At 45.4% G+C, this 20,891-nt stretch overlaps 1 protein-coding gene across 2 annotated transcripts in view; it reads right to left on the reverse strand.

The window, feature by feature from the left end:
* Positions 1-253: 253 nt before the first annotated feature.
* The window catches only part of LOC144791269 (receptor-transporting protein 3-like), a 50,572-nt gene continuing 29,934 nt past the window's right edge, over positions 254-20,891 (reverse strand). The window contains exons 4-5 of one of the 2 annotated variants that reach the window (XR_013602344.1): positions 996-2,545; positions 254-945 (exon numbers count right to left, since the gene is read on the reverse strand). Coding sequence is in view for 1 of the 2 variants with exons in the window: in XM_078665924.1 (XP_078522050.1) it covers positions 2,206-2,545 (340 nt within the window). In the remaining variant the exon portion in view is untranslated. Of the gene's footprint in view, positions 2,546-20,891 lie in introns of both variants that reach the window. The other variant, XM_078665924.1, reaches the window with a different exon arrangement.

A 20,891-nucleotide genomic window follows, 5' to 3' on the forward strand; every position in this document is an offset into this window, starting at 1 on the left:
CGGGTGGCTGTTTGGAGGCTGATTTGGATGGCGCTGTTGAAATAACTACCGGCAAATACCAGGCTGAGGCACTTGAAGCTAAACATTATAAATAACCAGATGTTAAAATATGAGGCACTTGATCCAAACAGTACAATGTTGAAATAAATACCTGCAAATACCACGCTGAGGCACCTGAAAATAAACATTATGAGCTAATAAATACCTGCAAATACCACGCTGAGGCACCTGAAAATAAACACATGAAGGCACATGAAGATACATAAATAATTTATGATAGCGTAAAGAGATAAAAGATTAGTTTATAAAGGGAAAGGTCGTGAGTTCGAATCCCCAACTTGCAACAAATGCTACCAATAATGTATGCAAAATGTACATTTTTGAGAATCTTGTATGCTGTCACCTGAAGATAAACATTACGAGCTTACATCAAATACCTCGCTGAGGCACATGAAGATACAAATGTGGGGGAAAAAAAATACCACGCTGACTGACTAGCTTTGCTTAATTAATTTATGATAGCTTAAAGAGATAAAAGAAACGTTTATTAAAGGAAGGTCGTGAGTTCGAATCCCCAACTTGCTACAAATAATTTATGCAAAATGTACATTTTTGAGAATGTTGTATGCTGTATAATTTTTCTGTTACGTGTACATGAAAAGCTGTTTCGTCATGTACATCGGTGGATGGACGGATGGATGAAGGGTGTATGGTTGGACGGGTGAAATGCTGGGAGGTTGAATGGACCGGAGAAAGGCTGGGTGGATGAATGGATGGATGAAAGGTTGGATGGTTGGACGGGTGAACGGCTGGGTGGATAAATGGATGGATGAAAGGGTGGATGGAAGATGGTTGCATGATGAATGATGTATGGATGATGAGCTGGTGGATGAATGATGGGTGGATAGATGGGTGAGAGGGTGACATATTTCTTTTTAACATCAGCTTATCCACACCCAAGCTGATGTTAAAAAGAAATATGTCGTTCAATTAACATGATTATGAGTGGAAATAATCAACGAAAATTAGAATCTAATGGAAATATATGATGCAAAATCACTAAAATAAAAGCAATTACACAAGTGAAGAATCCCAGTGTGGTTCATGTATGAAATAACGCACCTATTTACAAGAAGGCTTTTCTCCTTGTACCACGATTGGAGTTCTATTTAAGACACGGGAGGACGCCGTGTGTCATAGGTTGCGCTAACTTGAAAGTATAAAATCGAAGTCTAAGCGTGGTACTCGAGTGCAGAGGGATAACATTGAAATACTCAGGGCAATAGCTCACGTAATCTCCCCCACGGCCCCCCAAAGTCTAGGTGGCACTGTACAAATACCGGGTTTTTGCAAAATGTGTATTAACAGGAAGTCACAAAAACTCCTTCATCAGTAAAGACAGGAAGTATTTTGTGAGCCATTAAGACTAACTGCAAATGCATGGATTGGGTCTGCAAGGGAGGACGGATCTCCAGAGAGAGATCTCAGGCTAAACAGGCTAAAATTAAAATAAGAGTTTAAAAAAAATAGGGTTACATTACTTGCAATTTACAAATTAATAATATACCATACTAACAAAGTAATAAAAGTAGAAGATTTGGGGTCGAGGGGGACAGGAGGGGGGGAAGGGGCAGGGGTAGAGGTGGGTTCATGCGGAAAACACAAGAAACCGCGTTGTTTTGCCCTGCGACGTAATGTACTGCGGGGTGATGTTCGGGCCAATGGGAAGCAATGAAATCGCGTTGCAAAGGGATGCAATGTCATTGGTCACGATGTAATGGAGGAAGCGATGTAATAGACGCGATGTTACAGCGTGCGATGTAGCTGACCCCGATGTAGCGTCATACATCCACGGGTGTCGGGCCAGGCAGGGGACGAGAAATTACTAAAACAATAATCGGGGTAGGCGGGGGACGGGCTGCTGGGCAATGTCTGGGTAGGCGGGGGTAGGGGAGGCCTAAATGCTCCCGGACAAGGTCGGGACGGGCTGCTAGTATATATATAATTGTTTTTTATTATGAAAGAGAAGTCCAGCAATTTCATACCTCCCTAATAAGGGTCAGTCACAATAATGTCCCATATCATAAGAGCGGTGGAAGCGGCATAGGAGACATAGACACAGGCACCCTGTGATGGAAGCACATTGGAGCTACCAACTGGTGCCCATGGAGTACACAAGTTGTTAGGGGTGCTCAGACACACAGCTCATGCCTTCGTACAGATGCCCTGTTGGCAGGCTTCACAGAGCTCCCTATGGTGGGGTGTCGTCCGGATTGTATTCTGTCTGGCGGGAGTTGCCTCATAGGGATCCACCTCATGGTAGCAGTTCTTCTTAATTTTGGCCATCAGGATCAACAAAATGTCTTCAAATTTGTCCTCATTGAATTGTGGAGTATGGTATTTTTTGCTGTTGCACTCGAGGCACTGCTGGCGGAAGGGGCGCATGAGTACCTGCCCGCGTCCAGCCCTCTTGCGCAGCCGGTAGTGAAAAACGATGCAGGTCTTGGCAGAATTCCAGGAATGGGAGCAATCAGAGCAGATGAAGCTGCAGACGGGAAAAAAAACAACAGTTACAGAAAAATCGGCCATATTGCCAATAAAAATGCAAATATAGCTTCATTGCCAGTGGAGGGGAGACAGAATATAGTGGGGCAGAAATCCTTACATCAAAGCGAATGGAAATGCTCAAGGCTCAATAAAATGCTCAAAGAGGCGTAGCAACTCACACCTTCTGGTCTTTTATGCTACATTCTCAAACTGTCATTGGCACACTCAACATGCTTCCAGGGCTGTTCTTGAATCTGTTCTTGAGTGATGTTATTTTACCTAGGTTCTAAATGATGAAGGCAGACTGCTAAACACTACTTTATATTGGCAATGGACTAATACAACAAATAGAAGTAATCTTAAAAATTGCTGTTGTAGGTCTAGTGTATTTTTCTTCAAAACAGGACAACAGGAAATCATGAACACAAAAAACAGACTACAGGAATATCTCAATGGGCCAGCAAACCTGGATAGGCAATCATGAACACAAAAAACAGACTGCATGAATATCCCCATGGGCCAGCAAACCTGGATAGGCAATCATGAACACAAAAAAACAGACTGCAGGAATATCCCCATGGGCCAGCAAACCTGGATAGGCAATCATGAACACAAAAAACAGACTGCAGGAATATCCCCATGGGCCAGCAAACCTGGAGAGGCAATCATGAACACAAAAACCAGACTGCGGGAATATCCCCGTGGGCCAGCAAGCCAGGATTTGGGATCATGAACATAAAAAAAAGACTGCAGGAATATCCCCATGGGCCAGCAAACCTGGATAGGCAAGCATTAACACACAAAAAATAGACTGCAGGAATATCCCCATGGGCCAGCAAGCCAGGATTGGTCCACTCAGCTACTTCGAATGCCAGCTGGGTTGGCAGTGATTGCTTATGGTCAGCTGGCTTCATTAAATGTGCACTTTTTGAAAATTCAACATTTTAAATGTAGTTAAAGGTGCTACTTTGCGTCAGATTCTCTGTTTTAGTGTCCCGCCTCTTGTCCACACCTAGACTCAGAAGCGGATCCCATTGGCTGCCTTTACTTGGAGGCAAGTTAGAAGAAAGCACTGCAGTGCGGACCATACTGAATATAGGTAAAGTATTTTGAGCACAGGGATCTGCAGAAAGAGGTCACCATAAGGGTGGGCTGGGTTGGAAACCAAGCTTGACCTCTTGCTCTCTCTATCCTCTCTCTTCTGCCCTCACTCGTATATTCCCTCTCTTTACATCTGTCCATTTTCTCTCTCATTCTCTCTCTCTCTTTTATGTATATATATATATACACAGAGTTCCAATCAATTCGACAAAACTGGCTAAGAGGAGGCAAAAACAAGCCCCCGGAGCGACAAGAAGAAGGAGAACCAGGAGAGCAGGGGGAGGTGGCAAAAGGAAGAGGAAGGGGGAAACCAAAACCCCAAACCCGGCCAAACCGCAAAACGAGGAAGTAAATAATATTGGACAGACAAAGGAGAATAACCTCACAGTGGTCAATCTCACAAACATATCTCTGACCAATGAACAACATGAACTCCTCAGCCTGGGGCTCACTTTCTGCCCTAATGCGGATCTTGAATTTACACAAACTAAAATCGACCTGTTCAAGTTTACTAGAAAGCTTAAATTGCATAAGCATTTTAAAATAAGACCTCATATCAAGGGATCGTCCAAACCTGGGCTCAGGTTAACAGCCACCGACACCTTGATTGGCAAAGACATGCCCTGTATTGAAGCAATGGAAGCTTTGAGGAGTGAAAATGAAGACATGGATAATTTGGACATGAATATGGCAGAGAGGGCAGGGGCCCAGGGCATTGAACAAGAAAGAGATGGTAGTCAGTTCAAGCCTCTCTCAACGTTTATCCCTCAATCTCCCTGGGATGCCATCGACGCTTTCTCAGAAGCCATGTTGATGGAGTTGGTAAAACATAGAAAGGTTTCCCATTCTATTACAAGTAATATCACTCAAACTCAAAAGAGAGCCTTACAGGAATTATTAAGCGACACAAAAACGATCATAAAACCTTCGGACAAGGGAGGTAATGTCATCTTAATGACAAGAGAATATTATCATCAAGAAGCCATGAGGCAACTCTCTGACACAAAGTATTACATAATCACCACTAGAGAACTATATGAATTGAGTGTCAGGGAGTATGATAACTTGATTTTAAAGTGGTATAACCTTTCAATGCTTGACAAGGATGAACACATCTTTCTACGTAGTAGCAACCCGATGGTGCCTACGTTTTACCACCTGCCCAAATTACATAAGAACAATATCACTCCACCTGGCCGACCGATTGTGGCATCTATCGGGGGGCTAACAGAGAACATGTCTACATTTGTGGACAATTACATCTTCCCCTTGGTTTTGACACTTGATTCTTATGTTCAAGACACCAAAGATTTTTTGAGTAAAGTGGACATCATGGACTGGCAATCGGATTATCTATTCCTTGTGATGGATATTACCAGTCTATACACCATCATTGAGCACCAACATGGACTGACTGCTGTTGAATACTATCTTAACAAACGTCCAATTCGTTTTGCGCAGCACAATATCATGCTAATGGAATTTGTGCAATTCTGTTTAACAAACAATATATTTTTGTTTGAGGATAGTTTGTATCGGCAGACCTCTGGGACAGCTATGGGCACCTGCTTCGCTCCCAGCTACGCGAACTTGTTCGTTGGCTGGTGGGAGGAGCGGGTGCCCAGAAGCTATCAAGAAGGCGGTGAAAGCGGGAAAGTGGTACACTGGTACCGCTACATTGATGACTTGTTCATCGTGTGGCAGGGGACTGAGGATATGGCCAAGAAATACGTCCATTCCCTCAATGATAACATCTATAATGTACACCTGTCTGGGACTATTAGTGGGGTGGCAGCCAACTATTTGGACCTACGGGTGTACATTGAGGATGGCCATATCCAAACCTCTTTGTATCGCAAAGAGACAGCAGGAAATTCTATTCTATTTGCCAAAAGTGCCCATCCACCTAAACTCATTAAGAGTATCCCGTATGGGGAACTGTTAAGAATAAGAAGAAACAGTACCCAAGATAAAGATTTCGAGGCGGCTGCCTCGGAATGCTTATCCCGCTTCCGTCTCAGAGGATATGATGAACCACTTTTATCAAACACTCTGAAGAAAGTGAGAATGATCTCGAGAAAGGACTTACTCGATAAGAAATTGGGTGGGATGGATACGAATACCAGGAATGTCTTCAGAATGATTACTCCTTACTCTGCGGGTGCCGAGAGACTTAGAAGCTTGATGCGTAAGAACTGGCACATCTTGCTCACAGATGACGTACAAAGAGAGGATTTACCGCCGCACCCATTAGTGACCTTTAGCAAGGCTAGGTCTTTAGGGGATTTGTTAGTACATAGTCATCTTGAACCTCTACCCACTCAGACTAACACCTTAAAAACAATGAGTGGTTTTTTCCCATGTGGGAAATGTAAGGCGTGCAGCAATAGCCGTAGGGTTTTGCAATATGATATTCCTGATGCTGGTAGGACTAGAAAGATCCAAAAATTCATTACCTGTAGCACCACCTATGCCGTGTATTGTCTGATATGCCCATGTGGTCTAAGATATATTGGGAGTACCATCAACCAACTTAAATTGAGAGTGCTAGAACATCAGAGGGCTATCGACAAAGTTGACCCCGCGTACCCAGTAGCCCGGCATTTTGCCGAATATCATAACAGGGATAGGACAAAACTACGCTACTTTGGGATAGATTATGTTCCATACAATCCACGGGGTGGGGACAGACTGAGAAGGCTTAGACGCCTGGAATCCAGGTACATCATCGACCTGTCCACATACAGCCTGATTCATGTACGGGCCGTTTTGCGTGTCCCTAATAGCGATTTATAGCGACTCGCTATAGAGGAAACGCAAAACGGCATTCATGTACTTTTCGGGGAAAAAATAGCGACTCGCACGCGGGCGCTAAAGCCGTTAGCGACCAACTAAAAACGCAGAAAAATCGCTATTCCCGGCTACCTGCGATCGGGATTGCGACTCGCAATCCCGTGCGATCGGGAATGCGACTCGCAATCCCGTGCGATCGGGAATGCGACTCGCAATCCCGTGCGATCGGGAATGCGACTCGCATTCTCGCGCGATCGGGAAAACGGGAAGACGCATTCCGAGCACCGTGATGACATCACATCCAGGAAGCAGGCAGTTCCCACCCCCAAACACCACAGTGACGCTATCCTACGAGTGAGCACGTCGGAAAGCAGACGCCTAACCAGCGATAGCGACTCCAGAAACGCCTGAAATAGCGACCGCCATGTCTGAGGAACCTGTCCCTGGCCCCAGCAACAGCGCAGGACGAAAGCGAAAGCTCAAGTTCTCAGAGCAGGAGCTCGAGAACCTAATTGAAGGGGTGGTGGCCAACCATGACAGGCTGTTCGGCCTCAACTCCAGGTAGGTCCCAGAGCAGGACAAGCGGAGGATCTGGCTGGGAATAGCCTCCAGCGTAAACTCGGTGGGTGTGGCCGATAGGTCATTGGAGGAGCTAAAGAAGCGCTGGTATGACCTCCGAGGTCGTGCCAAGGAGAGGGTGGCGGAGGGCCTTGGTGAGGCATCGGGCACTGGAGGTGGCGGACCGACAGTCCCACCCAACACACCCCTGGAGGACCAGGTTGAGAACACCTTGGAGAGGGAGGCGTGCGTTGGCGTGACCCCTCTGGACTCCTCCCGCCCCACCCAAGACACCCAAGGTAAGTGGCATGCGACTGCGACCCTGTCCCCTATGACCGTCCCTGACCAAATAGGCTCACTCATTGGCCCTTAGTCATGCCTATGTTGTGCATCAGGAAATGCCCTGAAGCATTGTGGGAGATGTAGTATGTCCACAATGTAGTAGTACCACAATGCAGCCAGAAAGGTTCCAAAGTACGCAAATCCACAGCCATCCAGGGAATGTCACCCAGCATGCATGTAACATCTGCACGTCTGACAGTCACATGCAACTAATGAGTATCCACTTACCCTCACAGGTGGCGCAGATAGCAGTGACAGCAAGAGGCTGCAGATTGATGAGGAGGCCCAGGAGGAGGATTCACAACCCGAAACCCAGGCACCAGCCCCTGCCGCTGCACCAACACCAGCAGCCAGGCCCCCCACCGTACCTGCTCCTGCATCTGCCGCTGCACCAACACCAGCAGCCAGGCCCCCCACCGTTGTGGCCCCTGCATCTAGCATCCCACCGGCAGCCAAGGCCAGGCCCCCCACCGTAGCTGCATCTCGATCTGCCGCACCACCCGCAGCCAAGGCCAGGCCCCCCACCGTACCTGCTCCTGCATCTGCCGGCCCACCGGCAGCCAGAGCCAGGCACCCCACCAATGTGCCTCCAGTTCCTGCCGCACCAGCAACACCTGCTGCGACACCACCTGCAGCTCGTGCAACGAGATCTGGGCCTGCGACAGCGGCAACACAGCGGCCGATCAGCAGGAGGACGCTCATCCATGCCTGTATGAGCGTCGAGCGGCGCATGCTCAGAATCCACCAGCGCCAGTCGCAGCAGCAAGGAGCCATCCAGCTCCAGCTGCACAAAATTGGCCGCAATGTGGCGGGAGTTGGAGACAGGATGGACCGCATGACGGCGGCCATGGGCCGCATGACTGCAGCCATGGAGGAGAACACTGCTGCGCTCATCAAGCACCGCAGTGTAGCAAGCAGGCGCCACCACCAGCTAATGAGCCGGCTGTCGTCCTATAGTAGGTCAAATTATGTGGCAGCAAATGCCACCACCCAGTTGTCGCGGCGCTCTCTCACCCAGCAGCACCAACTGGTCCAGTGCTGCGAGGACATAACCAGGGTCCTGGAGCACCTAACCACCGCCGTGACGGCACTTCACACACCTGTGCTACCGGCCACTGTAGGGGGAGACGATGCCAGTGAGGGTGCCTCCAGCGTGAGCAGCCAATCTGCCACGCAGGTCCCGCCACCTAGGCGCAGCACCAGGGCAACGCCTGGTACAGGTGCCCAGGATGAGGATGAGCCTCACAGGCGCCTGGGCATTACTCGCCGGAGGCGCCTTTGACACTGTCTGAGGGACACTGGCACAGGCTGACGCTAAGCCTGCCAAGAACCTTCACACTGCAGTATGCAGGAATACTGTAATTTGTAAATAGTTGAAACCATAACCTTTTTCTTGTGAATGAAACAAATACATTTATTTTGCTGCACACATTAGCCTTGTGTAATCATTACATTTTGCATGCAATTGTGATATGTGGGGTGGGGGAAGAGGGTGGGCTAGAAATTGTTCGCTGTGATGTGGTTGCGACGTCTGTGGCCTTCAGCTGGGTTCTCCCCACGTGCATGGTGCGCATGTGCTGGTGGCCGGTCGTCCCCCTCAGATTCACTGCCTGAGATGTCAACAGGTATCCGGCGCTTGGTTGCAATGTTATGAAGCATTGCACAGACAGCTACAATGCGGCAGCACGCTGCAGGACTGTAATACATCGCCCCACCTGTCTTGTGCAGAATACGGAACCTGCTCTTGAGCAGGCCAAATGTCCTTTCTATACAGTTCCTTGTCCGGATGTGCGCAACATTGTAGCGCCGTTGCTGAGGTGTGGCAGGGTTGAGGTACGGGTCAGGAGGTATTCCCGTAGGGCGTAGCCACTGTCACCTGAATGAGAGGAGCAGATGTTGATTGCCTGTGCAGCGCAGTTACTTCATAGCAATGTGACATTGTCGACAAAGTGTACTTACCAAGTAGGTGTCCTTCCCCCAACTCTCCCCTGACCAGTCGTGTGTGCAGTCCGCTGTGCCTGAAGATAAAGGAGTCATAGGTACTGGGCCACAATGTCAGTGATGATGGTCTTGGCATTGCAGACCATCTGTATGGTGAGGAAGTGGTAGGACTTCCTGTTGCGGTACATATACTCCGTGGCAGCTGGTGGGCAGATGGCGACGTGGGAACAGTCTATGCAGCCGAGGACATGGGGAAAATGGGCGACATTGTAAAATTGTAGTTTTGTCAGGTCCAATTCCTGTTGGCTCGTGGGAAATGTGATGTGGCGGTGGAGCTGGCTGAGCATGGCGTCAACAAAAGTGTGGAGGCAGCGTGACATGGTGGGCTGGGATATCCCCCCAGCAGCGGCTACTATGCCCTGGAAACTGCCGGAGGCCAGGAGGTGCAGGCTGCACAATACCTGCACATGTGTGGGCACAGAATTGTTTCGCCTTGTTGGGTGCTGCATGATGGGGTCGAGTTCTTGTATCAGCCAGGTGATCATTTCCCCATTCAGCCTGTATTTAGCATAAATCTGTTCTCTGGTTTGGCCCAGCAAGGTGACCCGCTGCCGGTAAATCCTTTCCTGCCTCATGCGTCTCCTCCGTGCTGCTCGCTGTAGCCTTCGCCGCCTCACCACCATGTACATCCCTGGCATTGTGGAACGCCTAATGCTGCTGCTGAATGTCCTTATGTGTGATTGGTCAGGCCTGGACCTGTTGGTGATTGGCCAACAGTTTTTCAAATTTTACTTAATCATGGCTTTTATGGTTACCACCTGCTTTGAGTTGTCCTTAAATTGCGCCGCGCAAACGTGCGAATTTGCGCTTTTTCGCTATTGTATTTTTTTCATGAATGCCGATTGAGACAATATTGCGTTTCGCTATTCATTTAGCAGATTCCGTGGTTGGTCGCTATTTCCGTATCGCTAATGCTCGACTACCCGGAGTCTGCGACTATTATAGCGTAATCGCTATTTAAATCGCTATTCTGTGTTTGCGAATTCGCTATTTTGTACTTGAATGCCGATTCCGTGTTTTGCACCCGCAATTGCATTTTCGCAGCCATTGCGGGCGCAATTTCGCTTCATGAATCAGGCTGTAAGTTCCCTAAGGGTATGAACAGCGGAGAAGAAATGGTGGTACATCTGGGCAAATGAAGAACATGAAGATATTAGTGTTTGATATCCTATTAGATCAGGATACCTATCTTTTACATTATTTTACAATACTTAAAAGCAATGTTTATGAATATATGTATATACTGTATATAATGTATAGATTTCTCAGCTGTATCTTCCTCTCACGATGATCACCTACTTCTATATACAGTACAACCATCATTGAATTATTATTGTATATATCCCATATCTGGAATCTTGCAACTCTCACTTTCTGTGTCGTAATAGAATATGTATATATTTAGCTTTCATAGTCCACTGCACCACTTCACATCATGATATGATGAATTTATGGATATGCTTATAACAGCGTTTGTGTAGTGGCGAGCAGTTTGTATATAATATCCCGTGTGTGTTTTCTGCTGGACGGACGTCTGGCTGTTTGCTGTGTTGTTAGGTTTTTCCTTTTTCGTCATCCCTTTTCATTAATTAATTTCGAATAATTGACTGTTTAGGATGAGGTCATTGCGACAATTATGAATTGCCGTTGTATGAGATGCGCTGAACCCATTTATGCACTTATATATTTTTCTTAGCATAGTAATGTATGTTGTCATGATGTCTGTTTATTTTCACTATACAAGGGACCTTTGCCGATCCACGGCCTCATCACTTTTTCTATAATTAGAAGAGATTGTTGAATTTCTGCCCATTGTTAATGAAGATTTATCCAATCCATGGATTAATTCTGCAGTGGTTCTGAGGTTAGGAAACCATTCCAAGATGGTGTTCTATGTAACGCTGGAAGGGCTGGTCCCTTGTCGATGTCTATCAATAATCACATGACCTTATTTAAATGAGTATGCTGGGAAATGGGTTGTGACACCGACGAAGGCTTCTGCCGAAACGTTTGTTTTGCTGTAATAAACTGCACGTTGTACGAGTAACCCCCGGAGTGCTGCTCTTCTTTTCCTGAAACGGAGGAGTGTTTGAGCGTTTTATATATATATATGTGTGTGTGTGTGTGTGTGTGTGTGAGTGTGTGTGTGTGTGAAGTGAGAGAGAGAGCCCCTTCTCTTACTCTCTCTTTCTGCCTCCTTCTCTCTCATTCTCTCTCTCTCTTTTGTGTGTGTGTGTGTGTGTGTGTGCACGCGTGCGTGCGTGTGTGCGTGTGTGTGTGTGTGTGTGAGTGAGGAGAGAGAGAGAGACCCTTCTCTTACTCTCTCTTTCACCCTTCTCTTTCAGTCTCCTGATGCCCCCACACTGCCTGCTGCATTGCAACTCAGGGAGCTCGAGGAAGTGGGAGAGGCTCTATCAGAGCCCTGGGGCTTCAGAAACTGGCTTCCAATGTCTCCAGCCCCCATGGAAATGAGCCAGAGAATGAATGACCAGTCTGGCCCTCTTGAGAGGTCATCACATTGCAACCTCCACCCAGCTTCAAGCAGCATCAGGGTCTGGAAGCCTTAACCTCATCGCCGCGGGGCTAATTCCCCCGTGGTGAGGGGGAGGGGGGCCGCGCGCGGCGCCGCGGTGCTGATGACGAGCTTGGCTAGTCATGCAGCACTGTGGCGCTGTGCTGATGACGAGCTGAGCTCGTCATGGCCCCGCCCGCTCAATGGAACGCCCAGCACAGCGGGGTATTTATCCCCGCGTGGGCGTTCCGCGGAGGCCATGACGAGCTCACAGCACAGCGTCACCGTGCTCTCGTCATCAGCACGCGAAGGGTTAAAGAGGGCCTTATGTTATGTGCCAGGAAAGGCAAGTAGGGATGTGAGCAATCCAGCTGCACTGGCACCTCAAGCAAATATTTTTTATTTTACAATTTTTCTATAGTGCCACTGTACCAGATGGGTGTCAGTGCACTTTACAGCCAGACAACTGGGGAGAGAAATGCCTCTGATTACAATTAACAGGAATTAATTAGCAGATAGGAGGGTGTCTAGAAGAGGACAGCAATTGCAGCAGGGCATAAGTAAGAGCATCAGAGCTGGTATTACAGGGAGGGGGTGATTTGGGTGAGATTTTACTCATGGAAGGAAAGTGGAGCAGGGTGAGATGGGCTGGGAGGGAGCAAGGAAGAAGTGGATGCAAGGAATTGTGGGAGGTCGGTAAGCAGATGAGGGCTAGGAGCGGGTGGTTGTCAAGCCCAAGTAATGTTAGAAAATGAAAGTTTTAATTTTTTTTTTAATTGAGGTATTTTTCACATCTTCTTTCTTCTGTTAGGGAGTTTTAGGGGGGAATGGATTTGATCCAGAGAAGGCCAAAGAGATGATTGCATTTTTTTTTGTCTCTTCACCTTCACTCTAAGGGCTCAATTAAAATTAGGCAATGTTTGACACACCTAGGGGCGTGACATGGGTGTTGCTGTGAGTGTTCCCACGCAACACCCATGTCCACTAATGCATTTCCAGATTTACGAGAAATCGTAAATCTGGAAATGCGTTAGAATGCTACGCCACCGAGGAGAAATGTTTTCCTTTCTCCTTGTTTTTTTTCCTCTTTCATTGCGTGCTGCATTCTACAGCACACATTGGAAAAGGAAATCACCTCAATTGATAGTTTTTGTGCGGGAGGGTGCCCCTTCTTGCACAAAAACAATCTCCCCACGACGTAGGCACCCTTGCACCATGGTGTAAGGGTGCCTGCGCCGGCGTATGGCAGCAGTTTGTGCACCAGTGCAGGGGGAAGCACAGAGATACGACATATTGTTGTAAATATGTTGCATCCCTGTGCTTCGAAACGAACGCAGCGCATGCAGTAAAATGGCTTGCGACACCGCGCTGTGTTTGTTTCTTGTAGATCTGCCCCCCCGGGTACGGTAAAGACCACATCATTGGATTGTTCTCTCCGATAAATTTCAGCCGACATTTAATGGGAGTAAGTGGTCAGGTAATGCTTATTTTGATGCAGAAAGCGCTAAATTCCTCAAGTTACATCACATTTTTACGGCAAATCTTGTAATAGGCGCTATTTATTGCACTTGTTAAATTCCGAAACCTGTGGCAATGGTTCTTAAGAGGTGCGGTAAACAGCACCCCATAATCCGGGGCTCTGGTAGACTAAGCCCCGCTGTATCTTTGCTCCTGAGATGATTGGTCTTTCCAGACATGTTTGTAGCAGACCATGGGGCATATTATCAAGGGGGGCGATAGAATTTTCGCCGCTAAACCGGCGAAAAGTGCCTATCGCCCTATTATCAAGCTGTCGCTAACAGCAGTTAGCGACAGCTTGAAGGCTATAGCGAGCGGTTTGGGGTCCGCTTTGCATGTCAGCGAAATTTATCGCTAATGACATGCAAAGTGGGCGTACCCAACCCGTTAGCAACTGAAAGCAGTCGATAATGTCGCTATCGCCTATTCACAAGGCTGGCATAGCGATGGAATTATTCCCGCTATCGCCAAAAACTAACGCCTGCTCTGATCAGTTCTTAGCAATGTTATCCAATGGGAGGTGGATAACATGGCTAGGAGCATTCCGTCGCTAATGCGAGAATATCGCTGTATTCTCAGCGATATTCTCGCATTACGCCACTATCGCTGAATATTTTAGCGCTATGGAGAAAAACATTGCTAATAGCATGTTTTCTCCGCTAAAAAATATTCAGCGATAAAAAAAAGTCGCTAAGCGCATTTAGCGATAAATTTCGCAAGTTGTTGGTAATATGCCCCCACAAATCTACGCTTGTGCCTGTGTGGATGCTTTGAGGTGAGGCAGGACAGATTTCTAGATCTGGGTTTCAAGGGGGAGTCAGTGAGTTATGTCAGGGCTCCAGTGAGGTAGTAACATTTTGAGGTGTTCCATCCTAATCTGGCTGCAGAAAGAAGGATCGACGTGAGAGAGGGCATGGATTTGGGAACTGCCAAAAGGCTGCTGTTTCCACCATCATTTTCCTTAGATTACCAGAGGTTCGACCATCGAGGGTCATTAGTTTGTGACAAGAATGTTTTTTTAGATTTGTTTTACACAGATTGATGTGGCTCCTGCTGTCTTTACAGTTTGGTTGTTCTTGGAAGTTACTTAAGATGATTTGCTTGGCCAGAACCCAAGTGGCTGTATCTGATTGGAAGAGGTAAGATTAAACCTATCTTTCTGTAGCGCACTCATTCACTCACTGTTGAATGATAGTGTCCAAGATGAATAATTCAGTTATTTTAGGGTTCAGTCCAGGAACATTAGGTGACTTCCGGATTCTACTGTTTGCAGGCAGACCTCTGGAGTGAGAGCATCTTGGAGGGAGGTAGTTTCCTGGGTGTTTCTTTCACCATCTTTCTCCATCGGATTTCTCTTTGGCTCCACGCACAATTCCAACAACACAGGGACAAGTGTTAAAACCTCTAAACTCTGCAGGTGATTGGGGTTGGGTTAGAGGCGGCATTACCCATATTGCCCAAGTTTTTTTTATGTGTACTTTTGTAGCCCTGAAGAAGTCCCTGGATGGGACCAAACGCGTTGGCGGTTTCAAAAGTTTTTATGATGAAAAATAAAGGATGAACTGGAACATAACATCGACTCGTCTTTGAAATAATTCTGCATCTTTGAATATTCAAATTGCTATATTGTGTGTACAAAGTGTACTGGGCTATCTTATTTGTGTACATTTGGGTAAGCTGTTTTTGACCAGCTTCCTAAACCTTGGGGGTATAGGGAATTGTGCCTCCAGCCCTTGTTTGCACCTTTTTTGTTTCTTTGCCATTGAAAAGGGAATTTAGGACTTGTGCGGGTTTTAACCCCTCCCATGCTCGTGACGGAACCTTTCCGTCACGAGCCTCGGGTGGGCTGTGCTGGTGACAGAACGGTTCCGTCACGGCCCCGCCGCCGCGCCTGCGTGGCGCTGATTTCGCGCCTGCGCGGCGCGTTCTATTGAGCGAGCGGGCCGTGACGGAATTGTTCCGTCACAAGCACAGCTCACCCGCGTGCCGTGACGGAGCGGTTCCGTCACGAGCACGGGACCGCCGCACCGCCGCCCCGCCCCCTTAGCACTGCGGAAGAATAGCCGCCGCAGCGAAGGAGTTAATGCTTTTAATTCCCATTCGTGCATATTCACCATATTGACCAAGTGCTTGTGCTTTGCAGGAACAAGGTCTGGCAACTGATTATCCTTTGATACCCTGGCAAATCTCAAGCATCTGGGTTGGCCTCTGGTTGTCACTAGTATAAAATACCGCTGGTAAACCAAAAAGAATAAGTACATTTATTGGGGGGAAAAGGCTGTAAAAAGAGCAAAACATGGGGTAAAATATGGATTCTACATGTTATGCCTCCTTTGCAAGTTAAAACTTGAAACACAAGCGGGCATATTATCAAGGGCAGTATCACCACTTTAGCATCACTTTTTGCATTTAAAGCGGCGATATTTTTATCGCCTTATTTACAAGGCGTCGCTAACATGCATTAGCGCATGTTAGCAGCCAATTTTGTAATGCATCTCATGCCAGCGATAAACATCGCTAATGAGATGCAAATAGGCATTCCCACAAAAATACAACATGAAAGAGGGCGGTAACACAACAGAGTTGTATTAGCAAGGCGGCCCGGTCTTGCGAAGCGATATTAAAAGTCCGGCTAACTGCAGTTATCGCCGGATCCTAATGTCTGGTCAAAACCTGACTTAAGCATGTTTTGTATGGGAGGTGGATTGACAGGTTAAGTCCACACTCCCATATTAACAAGCTTTTCATTAGCGCTGTGAAATCATTGCTTGATTTCACACGCTAATGATGATTATCGCCATCTATCGCTGGTTTGTACATCGCCTGTGAGCTAAGCGTTGCTAATACGCCGCCCAGCGATAGTCGGCGATAATCAAATCCGCGCTAAGCGCGATTTACGATATTCAATGCATGCCGTTCATAATATGCCCCAAGGTCTTTACCACATGGTATATACTTCACCCAGGGTGGTGGTAGCCGGAGCGGCCGCTAGAGAATTGTAGTGGTGGGGCAGGGGTGGAGGGGAATTACAAAAAAAATAAACAAAACTAATGCCCACTTACCTGCCAGTCGCCACCTCTCTTCTGTTCACTTCTGTAGTCTCCAGGAAGCACACAGACCTCCAGACTTCCCTAGCCAATCACAATGCTGCTGTCACCAACATGACAGAAGTGTTGTGATTGGTCAGAGCGCCGTGGTCCGGTGTTCAGACAGGGAGTGGGAGCCTGTGCCTGTTCTCCACCCGGCCTTGCAATACAGCCGGGTGGAGAACATGCAAAGTGCAAATGGCGGTTTGGCCCGCCCTAGACAGACGGCCAAACAGCCACACCCACTTATGGTTCAGTTACCACTCTTCCTACCTATGAGGACAGCCAAGCCCCGCTCTATCCCGGATGGGTCTCCGTGCAAAAAATAAAATTATAATAACATAAGGTTATTAACGTTGTGCTATTATCATTTTATTTTTCCTTTGAACATAGTGGGGCACCGTTCCTCCGCCTTAGCAGAGGAGCCGCCACTGAGCGGTAGTAACCACACATGATAAAAACCTCATTCTATTCCATTTATCTTGTAATGGCAGCAACTGATCCTCATTAATGAATACAACATTGCAGTCCCTGTGCTAACAGACTGTATTAAAATTTTGAGGGGGATATGTAAAAGTAAGTGGCATAGAGAGGCGTTCACCTTCTTGGCTTAACGCCTCTCTCCGCCACTTCTGAAACGCAAGACTGCACCCTATTTACAAGAATGTGGTGCAGCCTTGCGTTTTCCCCTGCGATGGCGCTAAGTTTAGCAACTTAGCGCCAATGCAGGCACCCTTGCACCAGAGTGCAAGGGTGTCTGCGTGCAGGGGAGGATTGTTTATGTGTAGGAAGGTGTCAATTCCTGGACATAAACAATCCTGAAATGGCATTCTGTCACTTTCATGTGTGCTGCTTCATGCAGCACGCAGGAAAGTGACAAAATGGCAATTAAAAAAAAAAGGTTTGGTTATGTACAAGAAGGGACACCTTCCTGTACATAAAAAAAACAAAGGCATTTTGCTTTTTCCGTGTGTGCTGCACAAGGCAGCACACATTGAAAAAGCAAAAAGGGGGAGAAATAATTCATTTCTCCTCTTTTCGCCATCTTAAGAGCAGTTTTTTCCTGGTCTTAATTTTGGCGCTGCCCCCTATGTATCCCACCCTTGTACAGAGGGGGCAGCGTCAAAATGAATGGGTGTTGCAGTGGAACGCCCACCGCAACATCCACTGCACACCCTTTTCACGCTGACCATAGCGTGACAGGGGGCCTTATGTACAATGCAGCGTTACGCCACGTTAAGTGGCTTAACGCTGCCTTGTACATAAGGCACAGCCCCTATCGTCACCACAACGTCACTCTAGGTGACGCTGTGGTGGTGATAGAGACTTCTACATATGCCCCGGAGTTGTGTGATAATTATCACACCCTCACAGTTTTCCCTTCATGAATTTTGGCAGGTCAAAACTGCCCAAATTGATCAAGGGACAAAACCCATAAGAAAAGGAAAAACATGTAGATTTAGCTTGTTAAATACCTATTGTGCATGTTATGCCTCATTTGAAGTTGAGAAGTCAGAATAACGTATTTGCCACATGTGTGAAATACCTCAGTCTGAATGAATGTTATTTGTCCCACTTGGTAAATACCACGCCTAATTTCACCCATTTTGCATTGAAGGTCTGAACCTTTTTTAGTGGCTTGGGTGGTAAACATTTTAATGTCTTAAATCATCGTTACTTGGAGGAGTTTTCATCCGAATGGAGCTGGATTAACCAGCCCTATTGGAATTACAAATCCTATAGGAACAGCTGGGACCTCCTGTTCCTCATGTGGACACCCCTCCTGCTGAAATGGTGGGTTTCTACAACTGAGGGCAGTTGCTGACCAGCCCAATTGCTGTTCACTCCCTTTCACGCTGCATGTCACAAATGGTGCACGGGTACCCCTCCATCTTGCGAGTTTATCGATCAATCGAGGGTTTATAAAGTATAGCAAATCACCCGTGAGGGTCTCAAGGCGCTGGAGTTGCTAACTGCTTCGTGGTGATCTGTTCATTCAGCCGCAATGAGGGAAAAACAAGGAGAAAGCAGTAAAAACGAGGTAAAAAAGGGAGAAGGGACCCAGGAAAAAACGGGGGAAGAAGCGGGGAGAAAGCAATGAAAACAAGGGAAAAGCAAGGAGAAAGGATTCAGGAATCTGGGATAAAGCAAGTATAAGGCAGTGAAAATGAGGGAAAAACAAGGAGAAGGTATTAAAAAAACAAGGGGAAAAACAAGGAGAAGACAGGAGCAAGAGTGACGCAGCAACGCGGGGAGAGCTGGGCCTCTGGTTGATAAAGGAATGGGGTGTTGTGTCCAAGAACTGGATCCACAGAGGCTAGAATGGAGCTGAAGGGAGCCCTCTGTGCTGAATGTACTGAGGTGAGCTACCTGTGGCAAGCCAGGCCGCGCCCCGCAAGAATGCACCTCTATTCAAAAGGAGACCAGGGGTGTGCACCAGCTCAAACCTGTCCAGGCACGGCCCGTGCAGAGCGTTATAGCGGGGCGGTGACGTCAGGCGGGGGAGGATCAGGGTGGGGGGGTTGTAAAATGCGGAATATGGACCATTACAGATAAGTACCGAAAAAAAAAAAATTGTTGCCCGCGCTGCATCACATTTGGCGATGCATATGAAAACTACGGAACTTGAAAAATAAAGACATCACTGAAGATACTTTTTGTGAACATATATCATTGTGAATTGAAGCTATTGTTCTTGCTTTATATTAAGATTACGCTCCTTCCTAAATTGTTTTGTTTGTTGAGTGGCAGAGAGGTTAGGCGGTGCCTTGGTGGGAGGTTGAGCGTAACATCATTAGAATTGTACTACATTGCCTAGAAAGTGCGACCATTTGGTATCCCCATTATCGCCAATTTCGGGTTTGTTAAATGTAAATTATTAGTTTAATAATCAATTATGTTAATTGTGTAAATCATTTTTTGTTACATTTTATAAGTGTGGAGTGTGTTTTGTGGGGGTATATTGTGGGAAGTACATTGATTATAATTCATTCATAATTAATGAAAATTAGTTTGTTGCTGAATATTTATATTAATAGTGTAAATAATGTTTTAGGTGCAGGCTGTGAGTTTTGTGGTGTTATAGGGTGGGAAGAAACTAAACTAAATGTATAAAATAAATCGTGTTTTTTAATAAATCATTTGTTAATAAAAATATTTATTTATATGAAAATGTTTTTGTATTTAATTTATAATAATATTTCTAGGTATTTGTGATATGTATTTAACATTGTAATATGTTTTTATTTTTTAAAATGTTTAACATTAAATATTTTTGTACTTTATTTTTCAACATATGTATATTTTTTTATTTACTTTGTCTTTACAATAATTTTATGTTCTTGAAGATATTTTGTTTGTTTTTAATGTTGAACTGACTGGAGTGGGAATAGTAAATTTGACTCCTCCATTATCCAACACTTTTCCCACTGTTGCATTTATTGAAGTGGGAATAGTACATTTTACCCCTCCGCTTTCCAACACTTTCCCTTCTGTTGTGCTGACGGGAGTGGGAATAATAAATTGTATCCCTCCACTATACAACACTTTCAATACTGTTGTACTTATTGGAGTGGGAATAGTACATTTTACTCCTCTGCTATACAACATTTTCCGTACTGTTACAATCATTGAAGTGGGAATAGTTCATTTTACCCCTCCGCAAGCTAACACTTACTCTACTGTTGTACTGGCTGGAATGGGTCCAATATATATTACCTATGCGCAACCTAACACTTTTACTGCTGTTGCATTTATTGGAGGGAAATTTGTACATTTTAACCAGTTTTATTATTTTTGCATTGTGTGACTTGGGACAAGTAGATTTTTTATATATTTATTTTAATAGTTTGCGTTGTTTGGTATAAATTGTAGTGGGAAAAGTATACGTATTACATTTTATATTTAATAATTTATTTTATGCTGTTATAATTCAGAATATTATGATTGTGTTTATTAAAAATTATAATAGTTGTACTGATTAATATTTTTAATGTGTAAAATAAATTTTACTAAATGTAAAGAATTTTAAGTTGTTTATTTTTTTAGTTAATTAGATCAGCTTGTTTTTTTAAAGATTTCATGTTAATGTTTTATATATATATATATATATACATAAATATATATATATATAAATGTATATATATTTATTTATTTATTTTTATATTATTTGTAAATTATAATACAAATGAAAAGTATTAGTTTAATAGCTTTTTTGTAAGTAGATATATGTAAATATATATTAATTCTTATATATGTGTGTTTAACTTTGTAAATTTACATTTATTTGTAATATTTTTTAAGATATATGTAAAATACTTTTATTTTTTTAATTAATGTTACTATTTAATATATTTCTTATTTATTATTTTATATATATTTAAAAAACGATGTTTCATAAACTATATCAATGACATTGATATATTTTTTCACGT

The sequence above is a fragment of the Lissotriton helveticus genome, chromosome 11 (genome assembly GCF_964261635.1).
Source record: "Lissotriton helveticus chromosome 11, aLisHel1.1, whole genome shotgun sequence".
Lineage (NCBI taxonomy): Eukaryota > Metazoa > Chordata > Amphibia > Caudata > Salamandridae > Lissotriton > Lissotriton helveticus.